The sequence below is a fragment of the Brachycentrus maculatus genome, unplaced genomic scaffold (genome assembly GCF_059751285.1).
Source record: "Brachycentrus maculatus isolate JH-2025_06_01 unplaced genomic scaffold, ASM5975128v1 h1tg001070l, whole genome shotgun sequence".
NCBI lineage: Eukaryota > Metazoa > Arthropoda > Insecta > Trichoptera > Brachycentridae > Brachycentrus > Brachycentrus maculatus.
In genome coordinates, this window is record NW_028281776.1 from 11,634 (window position 1) to 26,922 (window position 15,289).

Here is a 15,289-nt window from a genome sequence, read left to right on the forward strand (position 1 = left end):
ATCGTAGTAGATCTTTATATAGTACAATTACAATAATGATATCACTGCCAGCAACAATAAAAATGGTTAACTGAACTTATACTTTAGTTAACGGTATGATTAAAAATAATCTTATATTGTACGGAGTTGTTTCTTTTATTTTTTTATTTCTAGTTGCAGGTTTTACTGGTATGTGATTATCTCACGTAAGTTTAAACATATCTATGCATGACACACTTTATGTTGTAGCTCATTTTCATCTTATGCTGTCTGGAGCTGTAGTAATGGCTATTTTTGTCGGATTTTATTATTATTACTATTCATTAATGCAGACAAAGTACTCAAAATTATTTAGTTTTGCTCATATAATATATTATACTATAGGACAGTGAACCACTTTTATCCCTATGTTTTGAGTTGCATTCTCAGGATTGCCAAGAAGATTACATGATTTCCCACTAATTTATCTCGGATGACAGTCAATGTCTACCGTTGGGCATTTTATATCAATGATAGGTGTATTTTGTTTCTATACTACACTTTTAGAGTCTAGTTTTGAAAGAAAACTCACCCCAGTTACTATTAACTTAGTACCACGTTTTTATGTTGATAGCACTTTTCTTTATTTAAAAACTATAAATATTAAATTAAATAAAAAAAAAAAAGTTAATCTTTTAGGAAAAAAGACAAGAGTTTATTTTAATAAAAAACTAAAATAATATGAATATTTTTTTATCAAATATAAACATTTTTTTATATAATATAATATTATTTTTAATACTTACAATTATAATTGCAGTAATAACATTAATTGAAAGAAAAGTTCTATCAATTATTCAGCGCAGAGTAGGTCCTAATTATATAGGGTACAAAGGTCGTCTTCAATTTATTGCGGACGCTCTAAAATTATTAATGAAACAAATAGTTGTTTTAAATAAAATTAATAAGTTTTTATTTTTAATATTCCCTAGCTTAGTACTAATTGTTTGTTATCTTTTTTGAATTAATTTAATATGGGGTCCTAATTTGAGTTTATTTGAAATCGAATATAACATCCTATTCATGGCTGTTCTATCCACCGCATTTACTATGTTACTATTTTTAGTCGGCTGAGCTAGTAAGAATAAATATTCTATATTAGCTTCAAATAGAATTATAATAATTAGTTTTAATTTAGAGATTTTTTTAAATTTTATCTTTGTATTTCTAATAATTTTTTATGAATCTTTTTCGTTTTACCAAGCAGTACAATTACAAGAGTCTTTAATTAATGGCTTTTTTTTAACACTACCTATAATGCCAATAATTATAATTACATTTTTAATTGAAACTGGCAGAATTCCATTTGATCTGGGTGAGTCTGAATCTGAACTTATAGCTGGTCATACGACTGAACTTGGTGGATTTTTTTTTGCATTATTTTATTTAGGGGAGTACTTTCATCTATATTGTTTTTCTGTTACTTATGTGTTATTATTCTTTAATGGATGAAATTAAATGAATTTTTTAAATTTTATTAGCGTATTATCACTTTTTAAATTAATTCCACTGATTTTAAGCGTGTTTATATTAAATTCATTTTTACAAGATACATCAACTAGAAAAAAATTTCTTTCATTTTTGGTAATTTTTATATTATTCATAATTCTTGGTCTATTTTTTAGCCTAGACGGTATTATATTATTATTTATTATTAGTGAATTTGCTGTTTTACTTATTTTTTTAATTATATTTTCACAACTAACTTCCTTCTCTACACAAACACCAAAAAAAAAAGGATTTTTATCTATTTTATTTCTTACCCTACTAAACATCTCCACGTACGATGCTAATATAATACTATACAAGTCTTTTTACAGTCAGCAAACCCATCAATTAAACGATTTTTTTTATTTTTTTAATTATTATTTTGAAAAACAAGCACTTTTAACTGTCTTTATTATAATTTTAATAACAGTTTATAGTTTATTTTTTATTATATTATATTTTATGCTAAAAAGTATACAAAATTCCGAAATTACTAAAAATTCAAAAATGTCTATTTTACGAAAACAAAATATTTTAAAACAAAGCGTATATAATACTAAAACTAGATTTTTTCAAAAATAAATGTTTCAAAAAAATTCATTTTCAGTACCAAGTGACTCTAGTGGAATCTTATTAGTAAAAGTTATACAGACTCGAAAATGTAACACTACTCGACATGCTAAAGAGGGCAGATTCCTTCGTGTTGTCGTTAGAAACACTAAAACATCGCTAAATAAAATTAAAAAAAAAAAAAGCAGAGCTATTGTAGTAAGAAGTTCTCACCAAACAAATACAAAAAAAGGAAGATATTTTTGTTTTCAGGATAATGCTTTAGTTCTATTAAAAAAAAGAATGAACAGTAGAGGTCGTGAACTTTTAGGACCTACATGTAAAACTTTAAAAATAAAAAAATTCAAAATAGCTTACAGATGTGTTTTTTAACATAAATGAAATTTTTTTTAGCTTTGTTTGACAACACTTTAAATAGACCTTATATAAAATTCTTATTTAATATATTTTCATTAAAAAATAATTTTTACTTTAATTTCAAAAATATAAATTATATTCATTTTTTTACAAATGTAAAAAAATTATTTAAAATAAAAATATTAAAATTTAATTTTTTTTTCTTTAAATATTTAGTAATATACTTTACTATATTTAACATAATTACACAATTATTAACAATTTTAATTATCCTATAAATGTCTCTTATGAAAATATTAAGTTTAGATACAGCCACAAATTACTATAATAAAGAAGTAACAGCTACAAAAAAAAAAACAAAACATTTATTTAAAATTGTTAAAAGTATTTATAATTCAAAAAAAAAATATAAAAATCTAAATCTGCAATCTAAAGCTGACATTATTAATATCTACTTCACTAACTTTTACTATTTAAACGTTATTCTAAATAATGTAACAAAAAAATGATTTATATATAAACTTATATACTAATAAATAAATCTATTTAAATGAATTGATTAAGTGTTTTTATGCAATATGCAAGAAAAGTTCGTATGTTTAACAAAAGCAGATATTCTAGAAACAGACAGAATGTTAGAGCTACTTTTTATTTTGCTTTATATATTAATATTGCTGTTATATATTTAGTATTTAGTGTTGTGTATAATATAGCTATTTTTTTATCGTATAATTGATGATTTTATTTTATTTTTATAAGTTTTTTTTTTATACCTAATTATAGACGCGTCTATAATAACATTAATTGATTCATTTAGAGCACATACTTCAATCTATTGGGAACGTTTTTAAACAGTTTAATCTTGTAAACATTAAATCTGAAAATCTTACATTACTTGATAAACAAATATTAGTTTATATTCAGTTTTCTAGTGCATGTATTAACATAAGTCTGCTGTTATTACTTATACTTACAGTATTAAATATAATATATAACTTTTTTTTTAAGAATTTTTCTAACATGATTCACTTACTACGCGCTATTAACTTATTTTTTTTAGCTTCACTAACAACGCTATTCTTTGTAAAATTTTACTACTCCTTACGTCTGGAACAAATATTAGGCCCTCATCTATTAGATTTAAAACTAAAGTTTTTTACAGATAATAACTCAGTACCTTACCTTGAGTATTATGGGGTATTTTCTTCATCTTTTAGCGACGCTGTTGTTATCTTAGCTCTAATCACCGGAATTATTTGTTTAGAATTACTTGGTTTAAAAAATATATTTAAAAATATTAATAACATTAATATTTTTTTTATATTTTTAAGTTTTGTTATTATTATGGTAAGTAGTAACAATATTTTAATTGTTTTTATTTGTTTTGAATTTTTATTTCTCCCAACAATGTATTTTGTTCATAAACTTGGATATTCTAAAAAAATTGACAAAGCTAATGAAATATTGTTTTATTGAACTCTATTTGGATCCTTTTTAGTATTGTGTGCTTTAATATATATATATACAGGTTATAATACATTAAACTATAACCTATTACAACAAAAACAGTTTTCTTACTTAGAATCTAAAATTTTATTTTTTGTCTTTTTACTTGGATTTGGGATAAAAATACCATTAGCTCCATTTCACTATTGACTCTTAAAGGTACATGTGGAATCCCCAACTGCATTTTCTATTTTTTTAAGTGGTTTCCTTGTGAAATCTGCGTTGTATTGTTTATTTATATTACTTTCAATTTTTCATGATGTTAACAATTTTTTCTTCCTTACTATATGAATTTTGATTAGTTTAGTAGTAGCTACCTTAGGTTTGGGACGTCAAACGGATTTTAAAAAATTAATTGCTTGAGCAACAGTACAAGAAATGACCTTTATGCTACTTTTTTTAATATTTAAACAAATATTCCTCATGCATATTTGTACTTTATTTTTACTATTGCATGGAATTATGTCGACGTATATGTTTTATATTGTAGATATGCTATATAGAAGATTTAAAACTAGAGGATTAGTTTACATAAAGGGGTTACACTTATTATTACCAAAATTAACCAAACATTTTTGATTTTTAATATTATTATTCTCTGGATTTCCACTAACTGCAAAATTTCTTATAGAATGAGGTTTAATATCACTAATGACTAACACGTATTTTGGAGCTCTCGTTTATATAATTTTGATTGTTAACTTTTTAGGATCAATTTTATTTTGTAAAATAATGTTTTCAATTATTTATGGAGTACAGGAGGATAAAGAATTTGAATTTATTGAAACTCAAAAAAAAGAATACAGTTTACTAAACTTTTTAGTTATACTAATATTACTATTAATATGACTTATGTATACTTTTTAATTAAATGAACGCTAAATATTTTCGTCCATCTACTATGTGATGAGTTGACTTTTCGATTATTTTTAATAATTACTTATTTTTAAATCAACAGTATACTAATAATTTTTATTTACAACTTTCTACAAAAAATCATTTCTACTATTATCTTCTTATTTTAAACCACATTAATAGCTTTTTATTTTATATATTAGATTCCTCAACAGTTAATTTAAAAAAAAACCAGCTTATAATCAATCACCAGTCTATTTTCTTTGACTACCAAGTGACTACTTTAACAAATATTAATAAAAAAATAAACTCAATATCTAAACTTAATAAGGGAAGCACCTGATTGGAGCGTGAAGATAAGGAATTAAATAATACAAACTATGTTAACTTGACAGATTCACGTAAATTATTACTAAACTATAACTATAATCTGGAAGTATCTTATACGGGTTTTAATCAAATAATCAGTGACATTTATTTATAATTGGCAGCACCAAAGCGTTTTAAATTCAAATCTATAAAAAAATCTTATAAAAAAATTAATAATAATTCCAAGTTTATACATTTAATGCAAAATAGAGAGTTATTTGACGAATGTCATTATTTTGTAGAATGTGATAAAAATCGAAAATTAAAATAAAAAAGTTGTTATTTTGACTAAAGTTTTTTTGAGTATTATTTATTACTAGTATGCTAACTATAGGGATTAATTCTAATAACTTTTTAAATTTACTATTAAATATAGAGCTCCTTGTTATAACTATATTTTATATCTATATATTTAGTGCCGTCCTTTTTAATTTACAATGAATTTTAGGTTTTAGTTTTATTGTTGTTATACTAGGTGGTTTAGAAGTTGCACTAAGTTTTATTTTACTTAATTTATAAATGACACTAATTAATATATCAGATTTAAATCTCACAAACCTTTATTACCTATATATTGAAAACAATACATATAAAAAAATTAAAGATTACCCTCTAGCGTATTTTTCGTTATTTATGCATAAAAAACTTAATTATTATAAATTTATATATAATAATAAACAAAAAATACTAAGCAACGGACAACTTCTCAGAATACGTACAAAATTAACAAAATTTTTTAAAAAGAGTCGTAAAAGTATAGGTTCTAGTATTAACACCCTTAATAAACTATTCTCTAAACAATTTAATAAAATAAATTTTTTTTATTGTAAAAATTACAATTATAGAAATTATTTATGATTGAAAAAATATACTAATCTAATTAAACCTACTATTGAAAACTTAATGATAACAAGAGGCTGAAACTACGTACATAAGTATAGACGCAGAATAAAAAAAAAATATATAGAAATCTTGTAAAACAATCATTCATTGTTTAAGTTGTATTACGTTATTAGTATTTTATGTATATATTTAAACCCCATTATTGATAATAACTCTTTATATAATATATTACTTATTAAAATAAATAATATAAAAATTAATTTTATATTTGTCAATTTAATTATAAATTGTTTACAATTTGTATATAGTTCATTTACATATATTTTACTAAGTATATGAATTTTAAGCATAACAAACGCTAAATATCTAACCATCAGTAACTTTTATCAGGGTTACGTTAAGATTCACCCTAATTTGCAATATATAGGCTCAATAATGTATATTTATGTTACTATTAACAAAAAAATAAATTTTAAATTAAATAAATATCCACTATCTTATATAGTTATAATATCATTTTGTCTAGGCTCCCTATGGGCGCTTTTTCAGTCAATTTGGGGCTATTACTGATCGAACGACTCTATTGAATATATATTGCTTGTTGTATCATACATTATCTTGATAAAAATTCATAAATACTACATAAAAAAAGTTAGTAACCAAATAATAATTTTTTTAGTTTTATTTTTATTAGTTTCTTTGAGACTTAATCTACTACACACTAAACATAATTTTTTCTCTAAAATATCAACTATTAAATTTTTTATTTTTTTTTTACAATTATCGTTTTTACAATCTTTTCTAACTAAAACTAAATTAAAAAACAAACTATTAAATTTAAATATAATAGGATTATCTATGATAATCTACATACTTTATATAAATAAATTAAATAGTTTTTTCATAAAAGAGCTATTATCTATATTAATACTATTCATCGCTACTAAATTTATATTTAACATTTACAAAATATGTAATAAAAAACTGTCTCACCTAATAGCCTACATATTTTTTTATATTTATATCTTGATTAACATAAAATACTTATTAATTAATTCTCAACTATTAGATTTTTTAAAAAAAAATACAAATTTTTTTTTATTTGTCAGAAATAATAATTTAATTTTAAATAAACAAATAACTAACAACAACAATCTCTTTAAAAGTAAATATTTAATTATAAAAGATCTCAACTCACTTCAAATAACAAAAAATACACTAAAAAAACTAATAAATTATTTTTAACAAATATTAAAATCACCGAGTTATAAGTATAAAAGGTTCGTTAAATTTGTAAAAATTGAATTTAAATTTTCTAATAAAAAAAAATCATATATTTAAAAGACGAAAAAAAAAAATATTGACTAACTATACAAAAAAAAATCTTAATTCTGGGATTTACAATCTCAATCTTTTTAGATTTGAATTTATTTATTTAAAAATTTTTAAAAAAATATTTAGAAAAAAATATTTAAAAAAAAAACCTATGTATAATATATCAAAATTTTGACTTATGATTAAACCAAACTTTTTGTTAACTATGAAATCAAAAAACTCCCGTATGGGGTCCGGTGTTGGCGCTTATGTACGTGTTTGTTCTATTATTAAACCAAACACACCTATAGTATTATTTAAATATTATTCTAGATACTTTTTAAAACAAGTTACTATTTATTTAAAATTAAAATTAGGATTAAATACAATAATCAGATACGTAAAATTTGTATAAAATAAAAAAAACTAGTCTTTTAACTTTAATAACACTAAGGGGTCACTACTTAACAAAAAAAATTTTTCCAAAAATCTCAAAACAAACAATGGTTTTTTTGAGAGCTCCTAAACATTTTAATATAGGAAAGCATAAGGTCCATTCTTTTGTAAATTTTAAAAAAATTACTTACCCAGTAAATTATAATATACCTACGCAACAAATAATTGATAACAGACTTGCATTTTTTAAAATATTTAACTTATTTCACAAATATAATCTGTTATATAGTTTAACAGGTGTTAGATTAAAGGTAACGCAAACAATAAAATGATAGGTGGTTAGTGGTTCCGTAGCTTTAATAGTTATTAATGCGGTGTTTTTTTCATGTATATTTTGAATACTTACTTTTATTTTTAAATTTTACTATAGTAATAAAGCGTATAATTATAAATTAAATTTCTATGAATGCGGTTTTAAATCACTGACAAATATAAAAATTCAATATACTATAAATTTTACATTAATAATGTTGTTTTTACTTATTTATGATGGTGAATTCTTAATTTTAATTCCATTAGCATTAAATATATCTATTTTAAATCTTCATTCAATTTTAATACTATTTATTTTTATTGGATTTTTAATAATAACCTTAGCGATTGATTATGTATATAGCTCATTAGAGTGACAAAACTAAAAAATGAAATTTTTTTATAGAAAATATCCACTAACTTTTGTAAATTTACTAAAAAAGCATCTTAATGTAATCAACTATTCTTTAAATATTCATATTAAAAAAAACTTAAAACTATTAAAAAAAAAAAATGTAAGTGTTTAGCGGAAATTTAATTTATTTTATTACATTAAGTATGGTAACATTTTTATATTCAGAAATTTTATTTGGAATTTTTTTTAAAAATATTTGAAAACAGCTAAAAGAATTAACAATAAACGACACTAAGACAAAGCTACTAACTAGTAATATTAATACCAAAGTATTAAACTTTATATTTACACTCTTATTTCTCTACATATTAACCCAAAAATCCTCTGTACCACTAATACTACTACCTGCTATATTTACTATATTTGTAATAAAAAAACATTTTTATAAAAAACTCAAATCATATGTTGATTATCTCTAGTATTTTAGTACTATCTACAGTGTTCACATATGTAAATAACTTTATATTATTTTTCATTTTTTTGGAATTTTATTCAATTATTTTTTATTTTTATCTTTTAAATCAAAATAACACCTCATCAACTTTGTTAATAAAATATAAAAATAATTTACTACTATATCTTTTTAACAACTTTCTGATTAGTGTATTTTTTATGTTTTTCGTATCCCATGTAATATATGTTTACGGGACTATAAATTTTTATGAATTACAAATATTTTCTAATTTAAATAGCAACTATTTTATATTTTTAATTTTAACCATAATAGTAAAGTTAAGTCTTCCAGGCGCACATTACTTAAAAATTGAAATGTATAAATACATAGAACTTGAAAGTGTTATTTTGTTTTCTGTAACAACCTTATTTATAAACTTTTTGCTTATAAATTCTTTAGCCTCAATAAATATAATAGTGAGTGTACTAAACGCATACAAATTAGTTATATTATTACTACCCTGTCTATACTTATATTATTCAAAAATTAAAAATAAATTCATTTAATGAATTCATTGCTTATAGTGGATTCGCTACAAATAACTTAATTTTATTAAATTTTGTTATTTAACGTATAAAAAATGACCTTTTTATCTAAAAAATATTCGTATAAGTTTTGCATAATTACAATACTAAGTCATAGAAAAAACACACAAGAAAAATTATGTTATAAAAAAAAATATAAATTTTTAAATCTTAAACAAACAGCAACTCAGCAATTAGCAACCCGTTTAATGAAGCGAGGTAATTATCTTAAGGTGTACAAAGTTATAAAAAATATTACTATACTCGAGTCCTTCGTGATCTATTCTACTCAATCCCCATGTCGAGCAATTTTATGTTTTTTTATAATAAGTATCAATCATTTCGAGATTTTGACAGAGTTCTTCATTGAAAATACTCTATGCTGGACTGTATGTTTTCTGCAAAAACTAGAAAAACAAAAAAAAACAAAAAACAAATAAATACCATAGGGCTTGTATTTATTACGGGGTTAAAAAGAAGTTTATTTTGCTTAAGTTTACTTAAGTATGTTATATTACTTCAATTAAAACGAAAAAAAAAAAATTTAACATTCGACTACCTAACACCTGTTTTTAATTATTTAATGCATGATAGACAAAATCCAGTAATATCTCTAAAGTATAAAATATATAAGCACAAATTAATGCAAATGAAGGCATAATTTGTTAGCAATCACCGCATCTAAATTTATCGCACTTGGACTTATTTCTGTAACCTTAGCTGGAGCTGCAATTGGAACTGGAGTATTATTTGCTGGATATAACGTAGGAGCTGCAAGAAATCCTGAAGAAGCTGAAATTTATTTAATACTTCTTTAATGGCTTTCGCTCTGATTGAAACTTTTGTTTTCTTAGCAATCTTAATTGGAGCTGTTATTTTTTTCCTATAATCTTACTACATGTTTATAAAAAGTATAGTATTAGTTACTTTAGCAATCTTAATAAGAGGAACTTTACCTCGTTATAGAATAGATCAGTTAGTCTCTCTTCATTGAAAATTGTTTATATTTATTAATATTTTTTTTTGTTGTCAATTAATTTTTTTAAATATAATTTTAAGCTTGCATAGCTCAGTGGTAGAGCGTCAGACTGAAAATCTGAAGGTCAGAAGTTCAATTCTTTTTGTAAGCATTATGTTTGATAAACCAAATAAATATTTAATACTACCCATTATAGCAGACCTCTCTATCAACCCCCACTCTGAAACATACTATCTAAACAAAGTAAACATTATTAGAGCAAATGATTTTGACATATATAGAATTTTTTTTGTAGACACATCTAACTCATATAAATTTGGAACTTACAGATTTTACCAAATGTTTAACGCTATTTATTTGCAATCAGTTTATAATGTAGCTGTTTGTGAAAAAAACGTAAATGTATTAAAAACCATCCCTAAAAAATTGGTAAAAATATTTTCGTATAAAGTACAAAATATAAGTTTTAAACAATTCTCCATTAAGTATTTTAATGAGGTAGCTTATTTATTTTTAATAAGTTCTTGATCTAAAATTTAAAACCTATTTGCAAATATATAAAAAAAACGACTAGATAATACACACTTTAAAAAACATAGATCTTATTTTTTATTCTTTTTTCGAATTTTAAATAAATATATAAAACCTAATTTTGAACAGTTGAAAATCAAAGGATTGTATCTGGTTTTTCGCGGAAAACTGGGTAGAGGTGGTAATTCTCGAAAAAAAGTTATGTTTTATAAAAAAGGAGAGTACTCATTGAGTAATAAATTATTAGCTATGAATAGTCATAAATGAGATATTTGAACTAAAACGGGAAGCGTTGGCTGTACAATGAGAATTTTCTACTAATAATTATGACAGTTTTTTTGAATATATACATTATTATTTATACAATAACTTTGTGTTTTTTAACATATTTATTGCAAACAACGTCTGTAACTAACATTAATAATTCAATACCCCTCTTTATTACCAAATTAAACACATTTAGCAAACTAAAAGCTCCTGTGTTAACCTTATTGTTATCTCTTTCAGGTTTACCTCCCTTCTTCTTATTTTTTGTAAAATTTAATTATTTATCTTATGTTATTTTAGTTGCAAATCCAGTTGTAATTTTTCTTATGTTTATTATTTTTTTTTTAAATATGTTATATTATGTTCAGATTTTTTTTTTTAAATCTGAGTCACCTGCAGACCTATTAATAATTAGTAGAAAAAAACAAGTAAACCATAATATATTATTTTATGCGTATATGTACATATTTTCTATACTATTCAGCATATTTTTTATCGCAGATTACGTGTATATACTAAACTTTTATAAGTGGCTACGTTAGGTCAAAGAACTAAAATAACATACTTTAGAGCATTGCGAAATAAAAAACCAAAATTAAATAAAGGACCTCAAAAAAAAGGCGTAGTTTTACGCCTTAGAATCTGTACACCTAGAAAACCAAACTCTGCACGTCGACCTGCTGTTAAGCTAAAACTATCTACAAAAAAACGAGCTCTAGCACACATTCCCGGTTCAGGCCATAATTTACGTAAGTTCTCTAAAGTTTTAATTAATGGAAATGCTGCGAGAGATTTACCTGTTGTGAACTACACATGCATACGCGGTGTATATGATTTTGCCCCATTAAGTCACGTAAAACGCAGACGCTCTATATACGGTGTAAAAAAAGACCCAAGTCTAAAAAAACATATTCGTAGAAAATTAAGAAATGTTAAATAATTTAAATGAAACTTATAAATTTATTAAAATTAAAATTAAACACTTTAGTATCTTGAGCAAGACACGGTTCTTTTTACCCACTTACGTTTGGACTAGCATGTTGTGCTGTTGAAATGATGCACGCAACTGTCAGTCGGTACGATTATGATAGATTTGGTATAATTTTCAGAGCAAGCCCACGACAAGCCGACTTGATGATAGTAGCAGGCACTTTGACATTAAAAATGGCCCCAGCATTGAGAAAAATTTATGAACAAATGGCAGGACCTAAATGGGTAATTTCTATGGGAAGTTGTGCAAATGGCGGCGGTTACTACCATTACTCACCTACAGTAGTTAAAGGGTGTAATAAAATTATCCCTGTAGATCTATATGTACCTGGATGCCCACCTACCGCAGAAGCCCTATTTTACGGAACTTTAAAACTTCAGCAAATAATTTTAAAAAAATAAGTGACTAGAGGTGGATACTATCAATTACACAGGGTTATGCCTGCATATATCTCTTTATTTAAAAAACGTAGAACTATAAGAAAACTTATACGACGTTTAAAACGATTTAATTGACAAATTTGTTATTTAAAAAAAAATAGACAAACACAATGACGCCGAGGATATAACAACTCACGTCTCCCATTATTATTAGAAAAGCTATGATACCCTATGCGACGAAACTATATTAAATTTAAAAATATAATAAATAATCAACAGGAATCAACAGTTTATATAGCATTTACTAAACCTATAAATTTAATACCAAATATATGAGAGGATTCTCTAGATTTAAATGATATTATTAAAAAAATTTAAAAAATTAATCCCATCATATAGACATAAAAAAGATATAAATATATTTGATAACGTTGGTGGTAGTTTTAGAACCTATAATATAAAAAAAAAAAATACAAACTTACAGCACTTAAGATACAAAAAAAAAGTATCGTATCAGTTTAATACTCACATTAATATCGTGATTAGTCAGCATCTTAATTTAATAGTGCAGAGTTACTCATATGAGTATCATCCTTATAGAAAATTTTTAGTGTGTAAGACGTTAGATAACACGCTACACTACTTACCCGGAATTGAGCACATCAACGTAGGTTCATGTATTTATTCGCACACCAATAAAAGCTTGTTTAATATAACAAATTTATTACGAGGTTTTGTCTCTGAGGTGAGAAAACTGCCCATTAACACTCTAGTTTCTAACTTAAATAACTACTCTAATTCAAAAAATACCTTTGCAAAGTCAGCTGGTACCTACTGTAAGCTAAAAAAAACTAAGAAGACAAAGAAAAAACTAGCATTACTAGAATTACCATCTGGACAAGAAATTCTACTTCCACAAACTACAATTTGCTTTGTAGGTAAAAATCAGAATTTTCAAAAAACGTCTCTTGTAGAGGGCAGCTGAGGTTTTAGTTATTCAAAATTTAAAGTTAGAAGAGTTCGTGGAGTCGCCATGAACCCGGTCGATCACCCAAACGGTGGACGTACAAAAACGGTACAACCTGAAAGAAGTCCATGAAATTGAGTTGCAAAAAAAAAAAAATAAGTGGCGAAATCAGCATGAAAATTCTTTAATCTACAATACCCAGATATTTATTTATATCTAAATGAGTACAAACTCTTAACAAAGCATCAGGGTCAACAATATTACGGATTCGCACCAAATTCTTTAAAACTTAATAGTATAAATTTTATGCATACCTATAAATTTCACCAAGGTAACTCATACGTTATAAAAAAATTTACTAAATATAGTGTAAACTGTAGTGTAAAGGAGTTTCTAAAGTTTAAAAAACCTTTTTACTTCCATTCTAAAAAAAAAAAAAAATAAATGGTTAAACAATATACTAGATATAGCGAAATGCGCAGTCTAATTAAACAAACTAAAACTGAAATCGAAATGTACAATGTGCATAAATACTCTACTGCAATTCTAATATTTAAAGATATGTTATTCTATTTACAAATCTGACGACAAGCTAAGGGGTATTCTAAAAACAACCAAAGAACTCACAGCAATAATAAAACAAATAAAAAACGAAAAATTATAAATTCGTTTCGATTACAACAATTTTATAGATTATTTGGGCGCAAGCGCCGTGATATATTCCCAACCCTTATTATCGCAGAGTACACTAATAGATTATGATACTTAGTTTGATATGAGCAGTGAGTTTTTGCCTGAGTATTTATATGTAATTTAGCTGAGAAAAATAAAGGTATAGTTAAATTCGATCCACAACTTGTTTCAAAAAATGCAGTTACTGGAGTTCCAAGTACAAAAAAAAAAAAAAACACAATACGGCTAAGAAAAAAATTATAGCTGTAGCTACTATAGGACTTCCTATCTTATTTAGTTTGTATTTATATAATTATAAAGATTATAAATTTCCGTTCAAACTGTTATTGGTGATGACACTAGAAAAAAAATGGGAAAAAAACAGAAAAAAAATAAAAAAAAATAAATGTTTCAAACGACAAAAATAAGAAAAAACGTAGTTAGCACCGCAGTTACTATTAAATCAATAATCCAACAGATAATAACAAATTTTATTCCAAAGTTTTTATCATTTTATAACTTTATTACTAATTTAATACCAAACATATTTAATGACGAAGAAGGCGACTTACTAATAGAGAAATATAAAATCGCAAGTCAACATTATGAAATTGCTTCAAAATTTGATATATATGCTAATCTTAAAATAAAGACAGTTTACAATCATAAAATATACAGCGACTACCTAGAAGTGTGTGATTATAAAATTATAAATAATAATTATAAATTTTTTTTAAGTAAAATTTATAAAAATAAAACAATACACATAAGAAGACCTACATTAAAAATGAATATAATTCTAGATGAACTGTTCCACGTAACAGACAAACTTCGATTTGAATTTAGACGAAAATCCGTCAAAGGATCTACTGTAATTAATAAGCACTATTTTTTTCAAAATAATTGAAGACAATTTTTTACAAAAAACACATAGATTAACATATAAAATTGCTAGTAAATCAAAACAATTAAAAAGTAAAATGAAACTAATATTAGTAGATTTACCCAAATTAAATAAGCTTACCCAGCTACCCTATAAAAACAAAAAATTATTAAAAAAAAAAAAGATATCAGTAAATAA

General features: G+C 24.0%; 1 protein-coding gene and 1 non-coding gene across 2 annotated transcripts; both read left to right on the forward strand.

The window, feature by feature from the left end:
• Window positions 1-699: 699 nt before the first annotated feature.
• LOC148299573 (NADH-ubiquinone oxidoreductase 20 kDa subunit-like) lies at window positions 700-12,413 on the forward strand (the record flags this gene model as incomplete). The annotated part of the gene is given in 4 exon segments (XM_088275925.1): window positions 700-876; window positions 1,644-1,651; window positions 10,334-10,449; window positions 12,235-12,413. Coding segments are annotated over 4 exon segments (480 nt in total), but the record flags the coding sequence as incomplete, so codon positions are not given.
• Window positions 10,480-10,551, forward strand: TRNAF-GAA (transfer RNA phenylalanine (anticodon GAA)). Its single transcript has one exon. It is a non-coding gene; the product is annotated as a tRNA-Phe (tRNA).
• Window positions 12,414-15,289: the final 2,876 nt, after the last annotated feature.